Below are 22,320 nucleotides of genomic sequence, written 5' to 3'. Positions count from 1 at the left end.
CCTTCATACATGGAGCTGCCAATATCTAGAGGGTCTTCCTGTCCCCTCTGTCATTTCAATCCCCCACTTTCCATAGCTCTTTTTTCTCCCCTGGATCCCAGCACTGGTCCAACCCATCCTCTGTCAAGTACCCCTTTGGAAATGAACATCTGTTAGATCATTTCCCTGCTTTCTGTCCTCATGTGGTTCCAAATGCTCCAGACCTCTGAGGGCTCTGGTCTCTGCCCAACCCAACATGCCACACTTGCCTGGCTCCCTCCTCACCTGGCTCCCTTCTCGCTCCCCTGCCATTGTTCCTACCTGAAACACTCTCCTTCTTTCTGCTTACTTCCCCTTCTTCGAACTTGATCTCCTCTCCTCTGGAAAGTCTTCTCCAGCCTTTCTCTCCCTACCCATCTCCAGGCTGGACTAGCTGCCCCCTATTCTGCCCACCGCCCCCTGCCCATTTCTAGTGTAATCCTCAGCACACTGCTGAGTTTCTTTGTCTTCCATTATTGGTCTTACGTGTAACCTGACCTTGTTAACCTGCGTACTCTAGCATCGAGTACAATACTTGACACATACTCAGTAATGTTGTTAGATCCATGCAAGAAAAATCCTGGACACCATGCTTGAGAGGGCTATAGATATCCCAAACACCGCCCCCCCCACCCCAGAAAAGAAGTATTAAATACTGGGGCACCTCTGTCATGAGGAATTCATTGCTCAGCCTGGCACAGCACAACCTGTAACTTAAAACATTTATACTCTCATGACTAACACTGTTCAGGCTCAAGGGAAATGCTTCTGCACATCTCTCATCCTGTGGCCTTAAAACAAAAGGCAGCTGTGTCCAACTGCTGTAAGAGTTCATGGTTACACAGCAATTGGCCTAAAAAAACATCTATAGCTTTGGAGTACACGGAAGATTTCAGTTGTGGAAATGCCTAGATAAGAGAAAACCCAAGTTAATTAATTAACGTTCCTTGTCAAATATAATGGATGTAATGGATCCTTGCCTAATGAAATATTGCTTCCGGCAGTCCCAGGCATCCAACTGTTTCCTTCCCTTCTCGATTCAAAAATATTTGTGAGTTAGCATGGTGTTCACTGTGGTTGCACATGGTGGCTGGCAAACAGTTCACAATATTGAACAATTCATTAGTCTTAATTTTGTGTTTTTGTGTATGCATAGATAGATGAAAAATGTGTGAAGCATGAATGACACTGATTTTATTTTGGTAAGGCTGCACTAAACTTTCTTTTTTTAAAATTTTTATTGAAATATAGTTTTACAAAGTTGTGTTAGTTTCAGGTGTACAGCAAAGTGATTCAGCTACATATATTCTTTTTAGAATATATATATTCTTTCCCATTATAGGTTATTACAAGATATTGAGTATAGCTCCCTGTGCTATACAGTAGGTCCTTGTTGGTTATCTATTTTATATATAGTAGTGTGCATATTTTAATCCCAAACTCCTAATTTATCCCTCTCCCCCTTTCCCTTTGGTAACCATAAGTTTGTTTTCTATCTCTGTGAGTCTATTTCTGTTTTGTAAATAGGTTCATTTGTATCATTTTTTCAGATTCCACATATAAGCAATATCACTTGATATTTGTCTTTCTCTGTCTCACTTACTTTACTTAGTATCATAATCTCTAGGTCCATCCATGTTGCTGCAAATGGCATTATTTCATTCTTTTTTTATATGGCTGAGTAATATTCCGTTGTGTATATATACCACATCTTCTTTATCCATTCATCTGTCGATGGACACTTAGGTTGATTCCATGTCTCAGCTATTGTAAATGGTGCTGCAATGAACATTGGGGTGCATGCATCTTTTCAAATTATAGTTTTCTCCGGATATATGCCCAAGAGTGGGATAACTGGATCATATGGTAACTCCATTTTTAGTTTTTTAAGGAAGCATGAATGATACTGATTTTATTTTGGTAAGGCTACACTGCACTTTCTTTATGAAGCATTCTGTGCTTTAGGAAAACCATCATTTTATTATTAATCTCAAATCACTTAGTTGCAATGACTTTTAAATAATTCCATTCATGCAATGATTTGTTACTAGTTCATTGCAATGTGCGTGTGGTAAGTGTGCAGTATGTTGATATTCATAAATTCAAAGGTTTTCAGAGAATGGAGAGACAATAAAATTGAATAAGCTTCCTAACATTCCTTTAAAATATCTTCAACATGAATCTTTTTAATATGAAAGAGAACAACAAAGAAATAATTTCAATAATGAACTGCAGCCTGTTACATGTTCTGGTAGTGGCAAAAATCACAAACAGCTTGAAACATCCTTTGATTTCGGGTAAGAATCAGTTCAAAGTAAAATAATTTGTAATTCCACAATTAAAAACCGCTTGATTATTTCAACAAAAAATACAAGTAGCTTATTATTCCTACTTACATAATGTTAGGGGCAAATGGACTCAAAAGTTGTATCACTAAAATATGGAAGTGCCAAACATGCATTTTTATCAAAACGGCAATTATGTTCTGTTAAAACTCATGGTTCCAAAAAAAAATGCACAGTCATCAATCACAAAAAATTTGAAATAACATCAAGAATCAATTCCATAAAGCTTTTGAAATAGTAAAAACATTCCAAAAATATTTAATCAAAAAGTCAAAAAAGCAAGTAAAAAACATTTAGAAAACAATCAGAATTTTAAACGTTGTCTACTGTGTAGTTAAAAATAATCAAGCTTCTTCAGAAAGGAAAATTTTATGAGAACTTCAAAGAAAGAATAATACTGATATAAGCATATAATGCAATCTAGACTTAAAGTCCTTCTTATTATAAAACTTATTTAGTAAAATGAGAAAGTAATTTTCAGGAAAACATGAAACAAGAAGATACAAATTTTAATAATCATCAAAGGTGCTCTAGCTAGTCACATAAAAGAATTTTAATGACATACTTAAATTATGAAATTCAAGACTAAATATAGTTTAATGAGTTTTGTTGATATCCAAAAACCAAAAGGAGTAATATATTAAACTCTACTGTTGGTGCTTGGGAAAAAATATTTAAATGACAAATATTTACAGGAAAATCTTATTGCTTGATAAAAAGAATGGAACTTCGGTCAAAATTTTAGGAAACTTTCTGTATATTTTAGTTTGGAAATAAGCCACTGCATTCGATTATTTTGGATGATGCAATAAAAAGGTAAATTAGTAGAATAGAGATTGTTCTCTGGGCCCATGTGCCAAATCTGACTCGCTGCCTGATTTTGTATGGCGTGTGAACAAAAGAAGAAAAATATTTTGTGACATGTGAAAATTATATAAAATTCAAATCCCAGGGCCTTCCCTGGTGGTGCAGTGGTTAAGAATCCGCCTGCCAATGCAGGGGACACAGGTTCGAGCCCTGTCCCGGGAAGATCCCACATGCCTCAGAGCAGCTAAGCCCGTGCGCCACAACTACTGAGCCCAGGTGCCACAACTACTGAAGCCCACGCACCTAGAGCCAGTGTTCCACAACAAGAGAAGCCACTGCAATGAGAAGCCCGTGCACCACAACGAAGAGTAGCCCCCGCTCGCCGCAACTAAAGAAAGCCCGTGTGCAGCAACAAATACCTAACTCAGCCAAAAATAAATAAATAAATAAGTTAATTAATTAAAAAAATTTTCAAATCCCACTGTCCATAAATACAGTTTAATTGGAACCCAGCCCCGCCCATTCATTTACAAATTTGTGACCGCTTTCATGATACAACAGCAGAGTTGAATAGTTACTACAGGCACCCTGTGTCCTGCAAAGCCTAAAATAGTGACAGAAAAAGTTTAACAACTGCCAAAGTAAAACACTGAAAATCCTTTCTCCATAAATTTTATAATATGCTGCCATACAAAAATAATAATTGGAAATAATTAAATAAATTGTCTGAAAATCTGGAAATTGAAAGTAATGAAAATGAGAATATTTTGATCTCCTGGGGCAGTCTGTAGGGCTAGAAGCTGCAAAAGCAGTTTGGAGAGGATAGCTAGCCTTGTACCGTCACGTTAATTGAAATTAATTAAATATTCTGAGATGTCAATAACTTTCTTCAGCTCTACAAGCAAGAAAAGTTTTGATATTAAAGCTGGCAGATTAATTTGATGAAAGGGAAAAGTTATTGAGTATATAAAATAAAATAAATCAAAGTGTAAAGAGAGGTGGATGATATTATTAGAGATAGAGAATTAGGACATCCGTTTGAAACTAAGTAAATATCAATTCCAAGAAGAGCTACCATTCACTTGCCTTAAAAATTATTTTAAAATGGTTGTGTTGTTTAATGACAAATATGAGGGAAAACTTCCTAATATTAAAACCTGAAATTTGACCAAATGATGTTTATGAATCTCTTTGAAGTAGAACAAAAAGTGTTTAAATGAAGACCTTTAGCAGTAATAGCCGATGTCGAACAAAAGACCACACTAAGATTTTCTGAAAATCACCAAATAATTTAGAAATTAAATTTTTTGATGAATGATTTAATAAGCAGCTTTATACTATATAAACATATAGATTTTAGAGAATAAAAGGATTTATAAGCATTTCATTCTTATTTATGTTATATACTATATATCAATATACCAAATAATGTCTTTACCTACATGTATTACATTTCTATATCTGCAGCTCTATGTTACTTTACCTGTTGTGAAATATTTTGACCATGGCCCCTAGGCCCACACACAGTCCATACTAGTTTTCTGTCCTGGCCTCACCTTTCGAATGGCACACATGAAATTGACTTGGCAGCTCTGACCGTGGCTCCAGTCAAGAACTATTCTGGTTCTCCCCTGCAACTGGCTGCACAGCCTCAGGCTGCCTTGAGTCACACCCGTTTTAATTCAGTGCAGGCCTCAGACAGTCTCAACAGAGCCTGAGTAGTTGAAGGAAGCCCGCTTACTCCCTTTCTGCCTATATCAAAGCTTACAGTCTGGGAAGCATCCGAACTCTTGGTCAAAATGCTCTTTTCCCAGGGGCCATTTTTATTTCATATCTCGCAGAAGGAAAAACTCTATTCCTCTATAGAAGAATTTCAGGTATCAAAGGCAAGTGGGGAAGAATTTGGGGAGCTGAAGAATCTAGAATCCTAATGTTTTATGAGTCCACCTGTAAGTCAAACGAGAAAACACTTGGACTTTTAACATATTATTTTTCCAGAGCGGGAAAGAAGAAGCTTCTCTACATCCTCTGGTTTCTGATTTATCATTTGGATGGATCTTATGAGTGTACAGGCCTAAATGAGGTGAAGTTGCTGACTGATACATCACTTGTTATGTCATGGAGTATAAAGTCATGAGGTTTAATGGAAAAAGACAGCTTGAAAAGACATCTGTGTAAGCCAGCTTTTAGAATCATGTTCAAGAGGTCTTAAATCTTGACATTGATTGATAAACTGGCTATAACTTCAAACGAATAAGTATGTCTATATTTTCAATAGTCCATACAATAAAAATAATCGCTAGTGTTAACTGGCTGCTCCTCTATGCCAGATGTTGTGTTAAGAATTATATATGCAATCTCATTTAATCCTCAAAACAAATTTAGGAGATAGGTACTATTTTTATCCCCATTTACACATTTTACAACATGCTGAGTATTCTCTGCTTGAATCCCTCTTCCTAATCCATTTTTGGCCCATCCGGGTCCTACTCTGTGCCCCAGGCCTCCCTTATCCTCTGGATTCTGTTTGGGTTCGGCCATTGGGAGTCACCACTGGAGATTGGAGGGTGGGAGCTGGAAACACCAGTTTTTCCCTTTCTCCTTTCCAACCCAAGGGTAGTAAGCTTCCCGCTGTTGCTGGTCTCTGAGCACCCTGACATCTCTTGGTTCCCTTAGCCCTGCACACACTTCCAGAAATAGTCTCTTCACTAAATTGTCTTCATAGATCCCAGCTGAGTGTGCCTTCTATTTCCTGCTGGAACTCTGACAAGTTAATATTTGATCTCTGAACTCCCTGCCAAAGATCCTGTCCACTTAACTTCTTCACTTACTGCCTTCTTCTAAATGCTATATTTTTGTTTGTTTGTTTGGAAATGTCTGTTTGGCTTTATTTGAAGGGAGCTGATCTTACCTATAAAGTTACCCATTTTTCAGGTGGGCATCGATTATTTTGACCCTTCACTGTAGGAACCATCTTCTGTAGCTATATTTACATATTCATGGGTATCAGTCCTCTCCGTGGTATTACTACTTCTTATTCGCCAGTGTGTGGTTAGAAAGTCTCAAGGGCTGGCATTCAGCTTGACACAAGCACACATTTTAGTAACTGGCAAGCAGTTTTTATCCCTTTAAACCAAAATAAACATTTGGGGGCATTTCTGGAAAATGTGATTAGGCAAATTTCACTAAGATGCTGTTCATGGCTTTAGCCAGGTTGTGTGGAGAAGGATTTTCTTTATTGGCAGCTCAAGGAGTTCAGCAGCTCAATTGCACTCTTTGGAAAACTGGAATATTTACAATATAATTTTATAAATGGATAAATGTTCTTGTGTCTGGGCAAATTAATATGCTTTTAAAATCAGAGCAGAGATTGGAAATAGAGGCTTGAGTTGCAGCTTCACACTGGCTCCCAATTTCTTAGCAGTGAAGTCAGAAAATATATTTAAAAACTTGTCCGGGGATCTATATGCCTAGACGTAACTCAGTATTAAATAATGTGTAAGACAACCACACATATAATAGATTTTAAAAAACACATAAATGTAATCCAATTTTCCTTTTCACAACCCTCATGATTCATATTTTCTTAGCCACTGGCATTCTTACATACAGTTTCCAAGTTGATAGGATTGACTTTTTTTTTTAATGGTGGTGTGACTAAGCAGGGATAGCTTCCTGTTCGAGCTACGGTGCTCCAGGCACCAGTTCACCACCTGGGTATGTTATGCCATGGGCATGCATGTGCTAAGATAATTGTGACTTATCAAAGTCCAATTCTGGATTTTAATTTCCTCAGCACAAGCCCAGGAAACAAACAGAAAACACATTATAATAGTGCACAAGTCTGAATTCCAATTTTAGAAAACGGGATTTTTATCCAAGCCAATCAAACTTGGTAATTAAACATTTATTTACCTATTATAAAGTGTTCTTTTTTGCACTTAACCATTTAGATGAATTATTGCATAAGAAAATAACACTTTAAATGTTGCCTTATAGATTGAATAACAAAGAGTTGCTAAGGTAGAAAATTATTACAAAACACAGCTCCTAATTTTATAGATATTAAGGCTGTGTTCCAGAAGAGATCTCAAAATCCCAAAGAAGATCTAAGACCTCAATATCCTATCTGCTGACTTCCGCCTGAAACTTTAGGGTAGAGTTTCATTCTTTTAGTTTAAATTCTTATTTATTTATTTATTTATTTATTTATTTATGGCTGCGTTGGGTCTTCCTTGCTGTGCACAGGCTTTCTCTAGCTGCGGTGAGAGGGGGCCACTCTTCACTGCAGTGCGCGGGCTTCTCATTGCGGTGGCTTCTCTTGTTGCAGAGCACAAGCTCCAGGCTCGAGGGCTTCAGCAGTTGTGGCTCGCGAGCTCTAGAGCGCAGGCTCAGTAGTTGTGGTGCACGGGCCCGGTCGCTCTGAGGCACGAGGGATCCTCCTGGAACAGGGCTCGAACCCGTGTCCCCTGCATTGGCAGGCAGACTCCCAACCACTGCGCCACCAGGGAAGCCCCTAGGTTAAATTCTTAATGCCTGTTAAAATGCAAATACCACCACTGGAAGGTAGGAGTTTGTATTAGATTTAGCTTCATGTAACCAAAAACCCCACATAGCAGTGGTTAAACACGTAGGAGTTTATTTTCCCCTCATGTATAGTAAATCCTAAAGTAGGCAGTCCAACGTTGGGAAGGAAGTTCCATGATCATCAAGAAAACAGCTCCTTTTGGTCTTTTACTTTATCATCCTAAGTGCATGCATTCCATCTCCAAATTCCACTCAGAGTCCAAGATTGTTGCTGAAGCCGAAACCATCATATATGTATTCCAGTCAGCAGGAAAAAAGAAAGAAAGGCAAAAGGCCCATTGGTACCAGTTTCTATCCGCTTCTAAAGAGGCTTCCTAAACATGCCATCCAACAACTTCTTTTTATATCGCATTGTTCAATCCTACCTGAAAGATAGGTTGGGTAATGTAGTCTTGTCACTTGTCTCATTAAGATCTAGTGTAAAACTAAGATGCTGGGCTTCCCTGGTGGCGCAGTGGTTGAGAGTCCGCCTGCCGATTCAGGGGATGCGGGTTCGTGCCCCGGTCCGGGAAGATTCCCACATGTCGCGGAGCGGCTGGGCCCGTGAGCCATGGCCGCTGAGCCTGCGCGTCCGGAGCCTGTGCTCCGCAACGGGAGAGACAACAACAGTGAGAAGCCCGCGTACCGCAAAAAAATAAAAAACCTAAGATGCTGTACCTGAGGAAGAAAGATAATGAGTGGTCTTGACCACAGAAGGATAATGTTTTCAATCTTTTATCAGTCATTTAAGCATTAGTGGGGGGACTTCCCTGGTGGTCCAGTTGGTAAGACTCTGCACTCCCAATGCAGGGGGCCCGGGTTTGATCCCTGTTCGGACGACTAGATCCTGATACATGCCACAACTAAGAAATCGGCATGCCTCAACGAACACCCCGTGTGCTGCAACTAAGACCAGGCACAGCCCAAATAAATATTTATTTTTAAAAAAATCATTAGTGGAGTTAAGGGACCTGAATAAATTATTTAAAGAGAGTATAGAAAAGCACTGAGATCTGAGATGAGAAGAAGGGAGAGAGCAAAACTGAATCAGGGAAGGAAAGCTAAAGAAAATATTCAGTGCTTGGCACTTAACTAGTTAATCAAGAAGGAGTTGTGGAAGGAAGGGGGAAGAAATGGAGGAAGGAAGGAAAAAAGAAGGAAGGAAGGAAGGAAGCAAGGGAGAAAAGATTGCTTTTTTGTAAATGCTTTGGAGATATAGACCTGTTTTGTTGGTTTTTCTACCCCTAAAAGCCCCCAGCACAGCCTCTTGCCATTTAAGCAGTTTGGATGTAAAGTCACTCCTTTCTTTAAGATATGATATATTTTGTTCTCCCTTGAAAATGTCATATCATTTTGTCATCTCCTTATATATCACTCTCTCCTACTAAACCATGCATTCTCAATGGGAGAAACATGGTCCCCAAGGGACCAAAAATCTTAGATATGACAATGATTTATGGCTCTTCAAAGGGCCACAAATACATAAAGAGATAAACAGTGTACCTGTGCATTTAAAATTTCGTGAAGGACGGTCTCTTAGGGGAAAAAAGAGGCCTACAAAGGCTCTTTAAGTGGGGAGATAATGAAAAGAAGGTTGAGAAACACTGTGCTAAACTCTGAGTTCCTTGAGATTGGAAAGAAATCTCATTTATTCTGTGTTCCCAGAACCTAGCATGGTACCTGGTATCAGAAGGTAAATGAATGTCTGTTGAATCAATACATAAATGTCCAGAGGGACAGCTTGATAGAGAAGAGTCCAAAGATACAAAGAAATATTTTATTAATATCACAGTTTGGGACCACCTCTAACCCCTGCCCTACCAACTATGCCAGACAGCAAATAAACTCTATCTGCCCACCCCAGGATGTATGAACCTCGATGCAAAGGTCGATGCAAACATAGTTGATGAAAGAGAGAATAAAGATGAAGGCAGAATTTAAGCAGGAGAAAAAGAGTTAAAAAAAGAAAGAAAAAATGTATTGTTTCTAAAAGTACCAGAAGAATAGGAAAGAAAAGGCCAGAGTGGGGAATGTGGACAATTTTCTGTTCCCATCTATCCCTTCGTTTCTCTCTCCCTCCTATTTTAATATTTTCTCCTTTTACAAAAGTTTTAAAAAGTTAGTTCTGAGTAAACCAGCAGGAAGGCATTGAAACTTCAAAAATAATTCATCTTTTGGAACACTGGAGGAGATCTGAAAGTGTTTCTCACAATGAATAATATTATTTAAAGCAATGGCTCCCAAGCATTTTGGAGTTTCGATGTGTAGTTGTTTGAACATATGGACTAAATGCAGATTGTATAAATGCCTGCACATGTGCACACACACACACATGTGCACACACACACAAACACATACATGACACATGTTTTGTTACCCTATAGAAATAACCTAAAAGGAAACTCTTTGTGTGGGGCTTTACAATTTTGATCACCCTGAGGATCCCTGATGTATTCATTTTGGTAGGTCAGTTCTAGATCATTCCAGCTGACAGGGACTTAAGCACCAATGCTTTCTAAATTTTTTTTTTTAAATAACACTTTTATTCACATAACATACAGCTCACCCATTTAAAGTGTACAATTCAATTTTTTTATATTTACAGTTGTATAACTGTCACCACAATAAATTTTAGACCCATTTCATCACCCTAAGAAGAAACCCTCATACTCATTAGCAATCACTTCCATTTTCCCTCAAACCTCCCCCTTGCCCCGCTCTAGCCCTAGGCAACCACTAATGTACTTTCTGTTTCTATATATTTGCCTATCCTGGACATTTCCTATAAATGGAATTATGCAATATACAGTTTGTGGCCTTTTATGACTGACCTCTTTCACCTGGCATCATGTCTTCGATGGTCATCCATGTTGTAACATGTATCAGTACTTGTTTTGTTTGGCAGCAAATTATGCTTAGAGACTGAGATTGTCTTTGCCAATAATTTATTTAACACAAGTTCAGTGCAGGAATTATAATAATTTCACAAGCCAGTAGCATACAGGATAATGTCTCTTAATAAGCCAGTAAAGAGATACACCAAACCAGTGAGAGGTTAATCACACTACTATTCCAGACAAGGAGATGAAAGGAAAGTCCACATTTAGATGACGTGTACGACTTGGTTCTCAGGAGGGTCGGCTTCGCCAACCAAGCGCTGACATCCAGCTGCGGGCTGCAAAAGTTCAAGTCCCTTATTTTTAGAGCACATTGCCAAGGAATACAAGCACTGGTGTTGGTGGGCAAGATGATCTCCTTCACGGGGAGCTTCACAGTTTTCACCACTGCCAGGAGAGAGTTACTTTGCCTGGGCAGGAGCTAATGCCCCAAGGTCTTTGGAGAGCTCTTCAGTTCAGCAGAGTAGACTCGTCCAGACTGGACACTCTCTAGTTGCTGGTCAAACCTCTCGGTATCTAAAGCTGAAATATCCCCCAGCCACAGTGGCTCTTCCACGTGTTCAGTAGCTCAGTAGCTGAGCTACTGAGGGCTTATAAACAACCACAGATGTTGATGACAACATCCTGACGTGGCCTCCTCCATGTAAACAACTTTACTCTTAGAACTAAACAACTTCATTCTTAGATCAAAACAAGTGGTTGTGAAATCATATCAAACTAATACACAAAAGTACCTCCTTCCTTTTCATGGCCAAATAATACTTGATGGTATGGATATGCCATGTTTTGTTTATCCAGTTGATGGACATTTGGCTGTTTCTAATTTGGGGCCGTTACGAATGATGCTGCTATGAACATTCATGTGCAAATTTTTGTGTAGACATATGTTTTCATTTTTCTTGGGTATATACCAAAGGGTAGAATTGCTGGATCATATGGTAACTCTATGTGAAAGCTTTTGAGGAACTGTCAGACTGTTTTCCAAAACCATTGCACCATTTTACATTCCCACCAGTAGTGTATGAGGGTTCCGATTCTCCATATTCTTACCAATACTTGTTATTTTCTCTTCTTTTAATTATAGCCATCCTCATGGGTATGAAATTGTATCTCATTGGGGTTTTGATTTGCATTTCCTTGATGACTAATGATGAGTAAATTTTCATGTGCTTATCGGCCATTTGTATATCTTCTTTAGAGAGATGTCTGTTCAGATCCTTTGCCTGTTTTTAAATTGGGTTGTCTTTTTATTATTGAGTTGTAAGAATTCTTTATATTTTCTAGGAACAAGTCCCTTAGCAGTTATATGATTTGCAAATGAGAGGGAGCAGAATTTGCTACCCCCAGATATGCCTCTTTGGCATTTTATTTTGAGCTGATTCTTTTTGAGAGGCTGCAGACACAGGAAAAATCTCTGAAATCTGAGTGGAAGTTGCCCTTTTGTTAGAGATGTTTTACATTTTTATAAGGAAAATCTCCATTTGTAAGGGTGTCTCCATCTCTGTAACAGGAAGAGAAAAATGACTAAATCTCTAGTAACTCTTACCAATGGAGAAGGCGTGAACTTATATCTGCATAACAACCTTACCCTTGTTTGTTGTTTCCTGGTAACCTCCTATTAACTGGCCTTCCCCACTGCTACCCCCAACATCTTTTTTCTTTAGCTGGAGCTGTTACTGAAGGTGGTGGCTTGGGCCATTTCAGGGAGTTACTCAGTTCCCCTGGGTCTCTCCCTTGTATACCACAGGTGTGCATGTTCTTAAACTTCTATTTGTTTTTCTCCTGTTAATCTGTCTTTTTATTATGGGCAGGGGTCTCAGCCAAGAACCTAGAAGGGTAGAAGGAAAATTATTTTTCCTCCCCTACACAAATATTTTCTTCCAATCTGAGTTTTCTTTTTATTTTCTTGATGCTGTTCTTTGAAGCACAACAGTTCTTAATTTTGATAAAGTACAATTTACTTTTTGTTGTTTGTGCTTTTGGTATCATTCTAAGAAATCGTTGCTTAATCCAAGGCCAGGAAGATATAGGTCTATGTTTTTTTCTAAGAGTCTTACAGTTTTTACTCTCATTTCGGTCTTTGATCCATTTTTTGAGTTAACTTTTGTACATTGTGTAAAAAGTAGGTTTTTATGCTTTACACAGTGTAGGTCTTCAACTTAATTCTTTTGTGTGTGGGTATCCAGTTAGCCCAGAACCATTTGTTGAAAAGACTATTCTTGCCTTATTGAATTGTTTTGGCACCCTTGTTGAAAATCAATTGACTGTAAATGTGGAAGTTTATTTCTGGACTCTTAATTCTATTCCACTGATCTATATATATGTCTGTCCTTATGCCAGTACCATAGTGTCTTAACTAATGTGGGTTTTTTTTTAATATGTATTTGAATTTTTAATTTTTTATTTATTTTTTTCAGGCATTCTCAGGTTGGCTTTATCAAACATTTCTAAGCTTTTAGTTCAAAATGTTTTTGCCCTTTTTGTTTTACTTTCTACAAAACTGCTATAAGATGCCAAAGATGAGCAGAAATTGGGAAAACTTTCTATCTCAAAAATAATGACAGAAGTTTAGAAACAAATGTTAAGAGAAAAACGGCTTGAGTGTTAAAACATAATTATCAACCCATATCCCTCTAATGTATGATAGTCCAAGATGTTGATCATGGAAGTAATTGAATAATTCAGTAAGTCTTGTGTAGACCCTATTAATTTCTTTTTTTTTTTTTTTTTTACCAAGGAGACACAGACATACACTGAAACCTATAAATTGTTGCTGAAAGAAATTAAAGATCTAAATAAATAGAAAAACATCCATAATTAATGTGGTTTTGTATTAGGTTTTAAAATCAGTAAGTTTTTTTTTTTTTTTTTTTGTGGTACGCGGGGCTCTCACTGCTGTGGCCTCTCCCGTTGCGGAGCACAGGCTCTGGACGCGCAGGGTCAGCAGCCATGGCTCACGGGCCCAGCCACTCTGCGGCATGTGGGATCTTCCCGGACCGGGGCACGAACCCGTGCCCCCTGCATCGGCAGGTGGACTCTCAACCACTGCGCCACGAGGGAAGCCCGAAATCAGTAAGTTTAAGTCCAAATTTGTTATTCTTTTCAAAAATTGTTTTGGCTATTCTGGGTCTTTTCCATGTCCATACGGATTTTAGGAACAGCTTGTCAATTTCTGTAATACACCTAGCCTAGATTTTGCATTTAATCTGTAGGTCAACTTGAAGACTACTGCTATCTTAACAATTTAATTCTCCTGATCCATGAACATGGATATCTGTCCATTTTCTTAGGTCTTTAATTTCTTTTAACAATGTTTTATAGTTTTCAGAATATAGGTTTTGAATTTCTTTCTTTAATTTTATTCCTGAGTGTTTTATTCTTTTTGATGCTACCGTAAATGAAATTTTTTAAAATTTCATTTTCTGATTGTTCATTGTAAGTATATAGAAATACAATTGATTTTTGTATATTGATTTTATATCCTGCAACCTTTCTGAACTTGTTTATTAGTTCTAGTAGGTTTTAGAGAATTATTTGGGATTTTCTACTAATTATTTGGGTCATGTTATCTGTGAAGAAGATAGTTTTACTTCTTCCTTCCTGCTGTGGCTGCCTTTTATTTCTTTCTCTTGCTTAATTTCCCTGCCTAGAACCTGTAGTACAATGTTAAGTTGAAATATTGAGAGCAGACATCCTTCTCTTCTTCCTGATTTTGGGGAAAGCCATTAAGTGTGATGCTAGCTGTGGTTTTTGTTGTTGTTGTTGTTTGTTTTTTGGCAGATGCTCTATCAGGTTGAGAATATTCCTAGTTTGTTGAATGTTTTTATCATGAAGAGGTATTAAATATCTTCAAATGCTTTTTCTGCATCTATAGAGAGGATCATGTGGTTTTTTTCCTTTATTTTATTAATATAGTATATAACAATAATTGAGTTTTGCATGTTAAACCAACCTGCATTCCTGGGATAAATTACACTTGGTCACAGTGTATAATCCTTTGCTATGGATTTTTACATCTGTATTTATGACAGATATTGGTCTGTAGTTTTCTTTCCTTATGATGTCATAGTCTGGTTTTGTTATCAGGGTAATACTGGCCTCATAGAATGAGTTGGGAAGCATATCTTCCTCTTTTATTTTTTGCAACAGTTTGTGAAACCCGGTATTAGTTCTATAAATATTTGGTAGAATTCACCTGTGAAGCCATCTGGGCCAGGGCCTCTCTTTGTGGGAGTTTGTATGGTGACTTATCCAGTCTCTTTACTTGTTATAGGTCTACTCACCTTTTCTGTTTCTTCTTGAGTCAGTTTAAGTAGTTTGTGTCTTTCTAGACGTTTGTCATCCAGGGTATCTAATTTGTTGTCATACAGTTGTTGATAGTATTCCTTATAATCTTCTTTATTTCTGTAAGGTTGGTAATAATGGCCCCTCTTTCATTTCTGATTTTAGTAATTTGAGTCTTCTCTCTTTTTTTCCTGGTCAGTGTAGCTAAAGATTTGTTAATTTTGTTGATCTTATCAAAGAACCAACTTTTATTTCATTGATTCTATTGTTCTTCTATCTTATTAATTTATGCTCTAATCTTTATTATTTCAATGTTTTTTTAATATTTAATTTAATTTAATTTATCTTTATGGCTGCATTGGGTCTTAGCTGCGGCATGTGGGATCTTTTGTTGTGGCCTGCGGGTTTTCTCTTCCCTAGTTGTGGCGCATGGGCTCCAGAGCGCATGGGCTCTGTAGTTGCAGCACGCAAGCTCTCTAGTTGTGGTGCGCAAGCTCAGTAGTTGTGGCACACAAGCTCAGCAATTGTGGTGCATGGGCTTAGTTTCCCCGCGGCACGTGGGATCTTAGTTCCCCGACCAGGGATCAAACCTGTGTCCCCTGCATAGGAAGGCGGCTTCTTTACCACTGGACCACCAGGGAAGTCCCAATGTTTTCTTTTATAAATGAAAAGAACTATGGCTTTAAGAGGCAGAGAGAGTTGCCCTAAGAAATTAACACACATACCTTTTATCCTTTCTTTCAAATGTAAGTCTTAAGCTTTGGAACTATAAGATGAATCAAGTATCAAGATTCAAGATGCACAGTACAGGGTTTTCATATAACCCTGTCCACCATAATTAATCAATCTTGCGTGAATGAATGTGTTAGAGAGTGGCTAGCTGATCACTAAAACTAGATCCTCTTCCTCCTGGGCACCTAGGTGAACCGCATTTCCCAGCCTCCCTGCAGTTAGGTATAGCCATATGGCTGAGCTCTAGCCTGACCAATAAAATGCAAGCAAAAGTGAAGTGCACAATCCAGACCTGGCTCATAACACTACCCATTCATAGTCCTCCCTCCCTTCCCCCCAACCTGCTGGCTGGATGTTGGCCCTCAGGGCAATCTTGAAAGCCATAGACTGCAGATGGTAGAGCCTCTCTTACTGGTTGTGTCTACCCTGTTCATCCACACTCAAGAGTAGTGTAACCAAGTTCCATTGTGATTTTTGTTATAAAGAAGAAAGAATTGAGACTTTCCAGAATTCAACCCTGAGATGACTCTAAACCCTGTAGATACAAAGTTTTCCCACTTGAATCTGCTGTAGCCTCTGTGTGCCTGAATCTTTAGAATTTGCATGGTGATTTAGGAGGTATAAAGGGCTGTCATATATTATCTCATTTAATCCTAAATGAATGTAATGTCAATGAGAGTGGAGAATATGCATATCTTGGCCCCTTCCTCATTCCCAGCACCTCCCGAAGTATCTGGCACATAATAGGTACTCAATAAATACTTGCTAAATGAACGGATAGGAAAGCTTGATTAGTTTGAGGGCATGGAGAGAGAGACTTACAAGAACCTAGAAGCAGTTTAAACTGTGGTTCTTATGTCTAGAGCAATATTAATGTACAGTATCAGTGCCTGACACATAGTAGGCATGCAATAATATATATTATTTATATACCTATAATGTATATATAGTATATACATCATGTATTAGATATCATATATACTATTATTATATACTTTAATAAAGCATAATTTTACTAATTAATTTATTTAAATATATATAATTGGCATTAGAATGACTTGAGAACTTGACCATCTAGCCAGAGTAAACTTGAATAGGCAGAATCCAATAAGAGGCATTCAAGTATTTCAGCCCTCTGAGATAGGATAAAATTTCACAATAGAGTGAGGCTGTAGATAGATTAGGTAAATCCAATCAGACAGTGAAGCACTCTGGATTGAAGAGTTTTTTATTGACTCTTATCAGATGAAAAAGGGGAAAGAAGTTACAAAAGTAAATAAGCCTTGACTTGAACTTACTCCGGGGATTCTGAGAGCAAAACTAACCTCATTTATGGGATCTGAACTTGGAGTTTTCTGTTGGGATGGCCACTATGACAAAATGTTGGGGCAGAGGGTGGAACCATAAGGCCGTTTGGTCGTAAGAAAGATCACTATGAATGTCTGTAGTTCCAGATCGCACATTCTGACCAAATCTCAGCCAACTGAGAAGATAACCCCAAAATTCACATGGGGTGTGACCCCAAATTGCTTGCAATGACATCATTGTCTCCTTAAGTGGACCTTTAACCCAAGGTTTCTCCACCTTGGCACCATTCTTATTTTGCACTGGATAACTCTGTTGTAGGGGACTGTCCTTTTGCATTGTACCATATGTAGCAGCGTCCCTGATCTCTACCCGCTAGATGCCAGCGGAATTTCTTCCCCACTCAGATTGTGACGGCAAAAACGTCTCTGGACATAGGCAAATATGCCCTGAGAGGCAAAATCACCCTCTATTGAGAACCACTGCTTTAACCCTATGAAGATTTACAGTTCAGTGTAGAGCTAGATAAATAAATCAAACCCACAGTATCAATATTTTTGTCTTAGATGTGGAAATTCTCTGTGTATATCTATTTGCAATGTTTAACATAATTTTGAGTATTTGACTGTCTAACAAATTGGCCTTATGTTTCTAATTTAAAATGTGTACATGACTAATTGATTTAGGCTTGTGACAACTAGTTCACCAAGTTTGTAAACAATATTAGAACATTTGAGAGAACTTATTTAGAAGTTTAATTTATTAAATATATTAGAATCAGTGACATTCTTGAGGAAGTTCTTTGTTAGGAAACAACTGATATATTTAAACAGAAAATAAAATATATTAAATGTGTAAATTTGGCTTAAGGACTTCCCTGGTGGTGCGGTGGTTAAGAACCTGCCTGCCAACGCTGGGGACACAGGTTCGAGCCCTGGTCCGGGAAGATCCCACGTGCCGCAGAGCAACTAAGCCGGTGTGCCACAACTACTGAGCCTGTGCTCTAGAGCCCGCGAGCCACAACTACTGAGCCCTTGAGCCACAACTACTGAAGCCTGCATGCCTAGAGCCCGTGCTCCACAGCAAGACAAGCTACCCCAGTAAGAAGCCCGTGCACCGCAACAAAGAGTAGCCCCCTCTCGCCACAGCTAGAGAAAGCCTGGGCGCAGCAACGAAGACCCAACGCAGCCCAAAATAAATAAATTTATTTAAAAAAAAATTTGGCTTAAAATTATTTAAAAGAACTTAACTGTCAAAGTCCCTGTAAAGTTATTGATAAAATGCAATTATGTTTATAAGGAAAACAACAAGATTTGTAAGTTGATCTTAAAAGCTTAAGAAAGATCTAGGTTTTTAAGTTTTAAAATTTGCTAATTTAAATCAAATATTATTTCCAAGAACCAAATTAACCTCTGAATAATATTTTCTGTGTGCGAAAGCCATCCCTGAGGACAAAAAAGAACTTCACGTTGACAGTAAGAAGTTAGTTGCCTCATAAGGGGTGTGACTGATGGTTTTACACATAGTCCCTGGGGGGCTGTGAGGAACAGTCTTTCATCCTCTTATTTCACAGAATCACTTTCTGGAATGATGAATAAAATGTATGAGTAAAAATGAGAAAATCGAGGGGATAATATGGGGAAAAGTATTCCCTCAAAATGAGGGAAAATGTTATGGGGTATTTATTTATTTAAACGACCATTTTATTTTATTTTATTTTTTAATTAATTAATTTTAAAGTTTTTGGCTGCGTTGGGTCTTCGTTGCTACACGCGGACTTTCTCTAGTTGTGGAGAACGGGGGCTGTTCTTTGTTGTGGTGTGTGGGCTTCTCACTGCGGTGGCTTCTCTTGTTGCGGAGCACAGGCTCTAGGCACGTGGGCTTCAGTAGTTGTGGCTCACGGGCTCAGTAGTTGTGTCTAGCGGGCTCTAGAGCGCAGGCTCAGTAGTTGTGACGCACGGGCCTAGTTGCTCCGCAGCATGTGGGATCTTCCCAGACCAGGGATTGAACCGGTGTCCCCTGCATTGGCAGGTGGATTCTTAACCACTGCACCACCAGGCAAGCTCCTTGGGGTTTTTTAAATTGAATTTGAGGGGGAAAATATTCAGGATAAGTTGTCAATACTCTCTTAAACGTGGAGTAAGAACCAGCGCATCTAACTTACAGGCCCCGATTTCCCAGCCCAGCTCCCGGGAAGAGCCTGGTGTTGGAAGGACAGGGGCGTAGAAGGTGGCCCTGGTCAGCTACACGCTCCACCTGGCACACGCCTCAAGGACAGTTTGGGGATAGCTCTCTGAAAACACAGAGCAGGCAGACACGTGAGCTGAGAGCTGTCTGAATAAACTAGGCCCTGCACATGCTCTGCTGGTGGCTCTCGCCTCCAGTCTCTGTCCTGGAACCAGCTGCTGGAAGGCGGGCCTCAGGGGCACAGGTGCTCTGCTGGCTCTGGGGATGCCGCCATGTTGCAGCTCTCTCCCGCCAGGGGCCGCCGGTGCTGGGCTGCACACTCAACACTTTGCCTTTATTATCAGTGAGTCCCCCCAGAGCTGGCTGCTGTCTTACCCCCAGTGACAGATGGAGAAACTGAGGCTCGGAGGGGTGGCCACTCAGCTAGGGAGGATAAGCTGTCAATCTTCTAGGCAAAAACCAGTGAGTTAAAAATAAAGTGTCAGAAGAATCAGAAAATAATCTTATCATAAAATGAGACTGATTTGGTGAAGTCTCAGGTAGCAAATGCTACATTCAATGAGCTTGGGGTTTAGGGTTGTGTTGATTTCTGAATTTGTTTGGTAATATGGTGAACCATACGTCCAGAAAACACTAAACCTTTTTTTAAAAATCACGATGTCATTGGGTTCTTTGGTTGTCAAATTTCACTTGCATATAATTGCCTCAAAGTGTAGGTACAGCATTTGAAACAAAATGAAAAAAAAATTGATAATGATGTTCTTGGTCTCTGAATAAACTCTGTTTTTAAATAGAATATACCAAGCATGGTAGTTTTAAAGACCAATCCTAATTTTGTGAAATACATTTTTATTTTTCTAAACTGGAAAAGAACTGTATGTCTGTCAAGTGCACTGAAGATAGGCAATGGAGAAACAGGTTTGATTTAATTTACCAAAAAAAAAAGAAAAAAAATCCCAAACTTGGTTATGGGTTTTTTTTCCCCTTATAATTAAAACATATTTGTATTTTACATCTTTAATAATGAGTAACTTTGGGAATAAATGTTTATTTTAGTTGAAAACGGTACAAAGACTAAAATATTAATGAGGGGGTCTAGAAAAAATTTGAGAGGTAGGGATGGAAATAGAATGATTTATCTTGAGAATTATCAGTACCAATATTAGTAACCACTGACATTGATTGAACATTTACTGTGTGCTGGATAGTCTACTAAATCCTCAACACCAGTGCTTCTCAAATTGTAACGTATAAGAATCATTTGGGGGAATTCCCTGGTGGTCCAATGATTAGGACTCAGTGCTTTCACTGCCAGGGGCTCAGGTTCAATCCTTGGTCAGGGAACTAAGATCCCACAAGCTGGAGGCCCAGCCAAAAAAACCCAGTCCTTTGGGGATCTTTAAAATGCAGATTTGCAGATTCTGTTTTAGTAGGTCTGGGGAGAAACCTGAGATTTTGCATTTCTAAGAAGCACCCAAGCGATGCAGATACCACTGTCTGGGTTTGTGAACCAAACTTTGGAGAGCAAAGTTTTAGTTGGATCATCTCATTGAATTCTCACAGTAACTCGATGTACTATTAATGTCTCCATTTTGCAGATAGAGAAACTGAGTCCTAGGGAGATTAAGTGATTTGCCCAAGTAGTGGGGCTGGCATTCTGACTCTAAATCTACATTTTAAAATTAGAATCATCTAGCCAGTGGTTCTCAATTCTGGCTGCACACTAGACCCACCTAAAGAGCTTTTAAAAATACTGATGGCCCCACCATTTAAATCAGTTTCTCTAAGGATGGGGCCTAAGCATCAGTATTTATTTCAAGCTCCCCTGGTGATTGTAATGGGCAGTCAAGTCTGAGTACCACTGGTCTGCGTCAACCCCATTCTTTTACAAATAAGGCAATTGAGGCCCCCACCACAAAGAGTCAGTGTTTGTGACCAGGAACCCAGGTCCCCTGATTTAGTCAGTATCTGAATAAGAAGCCACTGTAATACAGGCTGGGGTTGGAGAGGGGGAGATGTTTATCTCTGTTGAAAAAAACCCTTAATTTAAACCTTATTAAACTATTAGCTAAGAAAAGCCTACAGGGCACTTACCATAAGACACTAAAGGGACTTCCCTGGCAGTCCAGTGGTTAAGACTCTGTGCTCCCATTGCAGGGGACACAGGTTCAATCCGTGCTCAGGGAACTAGATCCCACATGCTGCAACTAAAGACCCGGCACAGCCAAATAAATAAGTAAATATTTTTTAATAAAAGACACTAAAGAGGATCTAAAGTAATTTACATTATTTTGAGGAAAAAGTGTACTTGATTGTTAAAAAAGCAGGATCAGAGTGAGCCTCAGAAACCCAAAAGAATGTAAGGAGTGGTGGATATGCTGGGTCTTAGAACAATTCTTTTTTTTAAAATTAATTAATTTATTTAATTTTTTATTTTTGGCTGCGTTGGGTCTTTGTTGCTGCATGCAGGCCTTCTCTAGTAGCAGCGAGAAGGGGCTACTCTTCGTCGCAGTGCGTGGGCTTCTCACTGCGGTGGCTTCTCTTGTTGTGGAGCATAGGCTCTAGGCGCCCGGGCTTCAGTAGTTGTGGCACGTGGGCTCAGTAGTTGTGGCGCACGGGCTTAGTTGCTCCTCGGCATGTGGGATCTTCCCGGACCAGGGCTCAAACCCATGTCCCCTGCATTGGCAGGTGGATTCTTAACCACTGCACCACCAGGGAAACCCACCACAATTCTTCTAGTCTATACTGGGAGAAAATTAAAAAAAAAAAAAAGAACAACAAACTGTACTTTGATTGGGCGCAGTAAGATTGTGTGACTATCTCAAGAAATTTCACACCTATCCCCAGTGTGCATAAGATCACCAATTTTGAAGATTTCTAGATTCACTAAGAAAAGTTTACACTATTTATGAAATGATTCATCCACTCATTCAACAAATATTTGTGAAGCACCTGCTATATGCTAGACACTAGATCCTGAAAATATGGCAGTAGACAAGACAGATACAGAGGTTACAGTTCGAGAAGGATGCTGCCCGTCCTAATGCTCTTGCCCTTGACTTAAAGGGGAGGAGGCATGTGACTTAGGCTTAGCCAATCATTATACTTCATCCTCCTCACCATGTGATGGTTAAAGCTGGGCCAGTGAGAGTGTGTCCCTGAGATTATTATATTCAATA

At 39.0% G+C, this 22,320-nt stretch overlaps 1 protein-coding gene across 21 annotated transcripts in view; it reads left to right on the top strand.

The window, feature by feature from the left end:
* The window catches only part of ADGRG2 (adhesion G protein-coupled receptor G2), a 185,430-nt gene that overhangs the window by 40,658 nt on the left and 122,452 nt on the right, over nucleotides 1–22,320 (top strand). For 19 of the 21 annotated variants that reach the window (XM_049704707.1, XM_049704725.1, XM_049704709.1 and 16 more), the window contains one exon: nucleotides 13,557–13,705. The exons of the other annotated variants lie outside the window; for them this stretch is intronic. In XM_049704707.1, the coding sequence (XP_049560664.1) occupies nucleotides 13,557–13,705 (149 nt within the window). The remainder of the gene's footprint in view (nucleotides 1–13,556; nucleotides 13,706–22,320) is intronic. 21 annotated transcript variants of the gene reach the window in all.

This window comes from Orcinus orca, chromosome X, assembly GCF_937001465.1.
Source record: "Orcinus orca chromosome X, mOrcOrc1.1, whole genome shotgun sequence".
Lineage (NCBI taxonomy): Eukaryota > Metazoa > Chordata > Mammalia > Artiodactyla > Delphinidae > Orcinus > Orcinus orca.
This window is presented reverse-complemented; position numbering and strand designations above follow the sequence as displayed.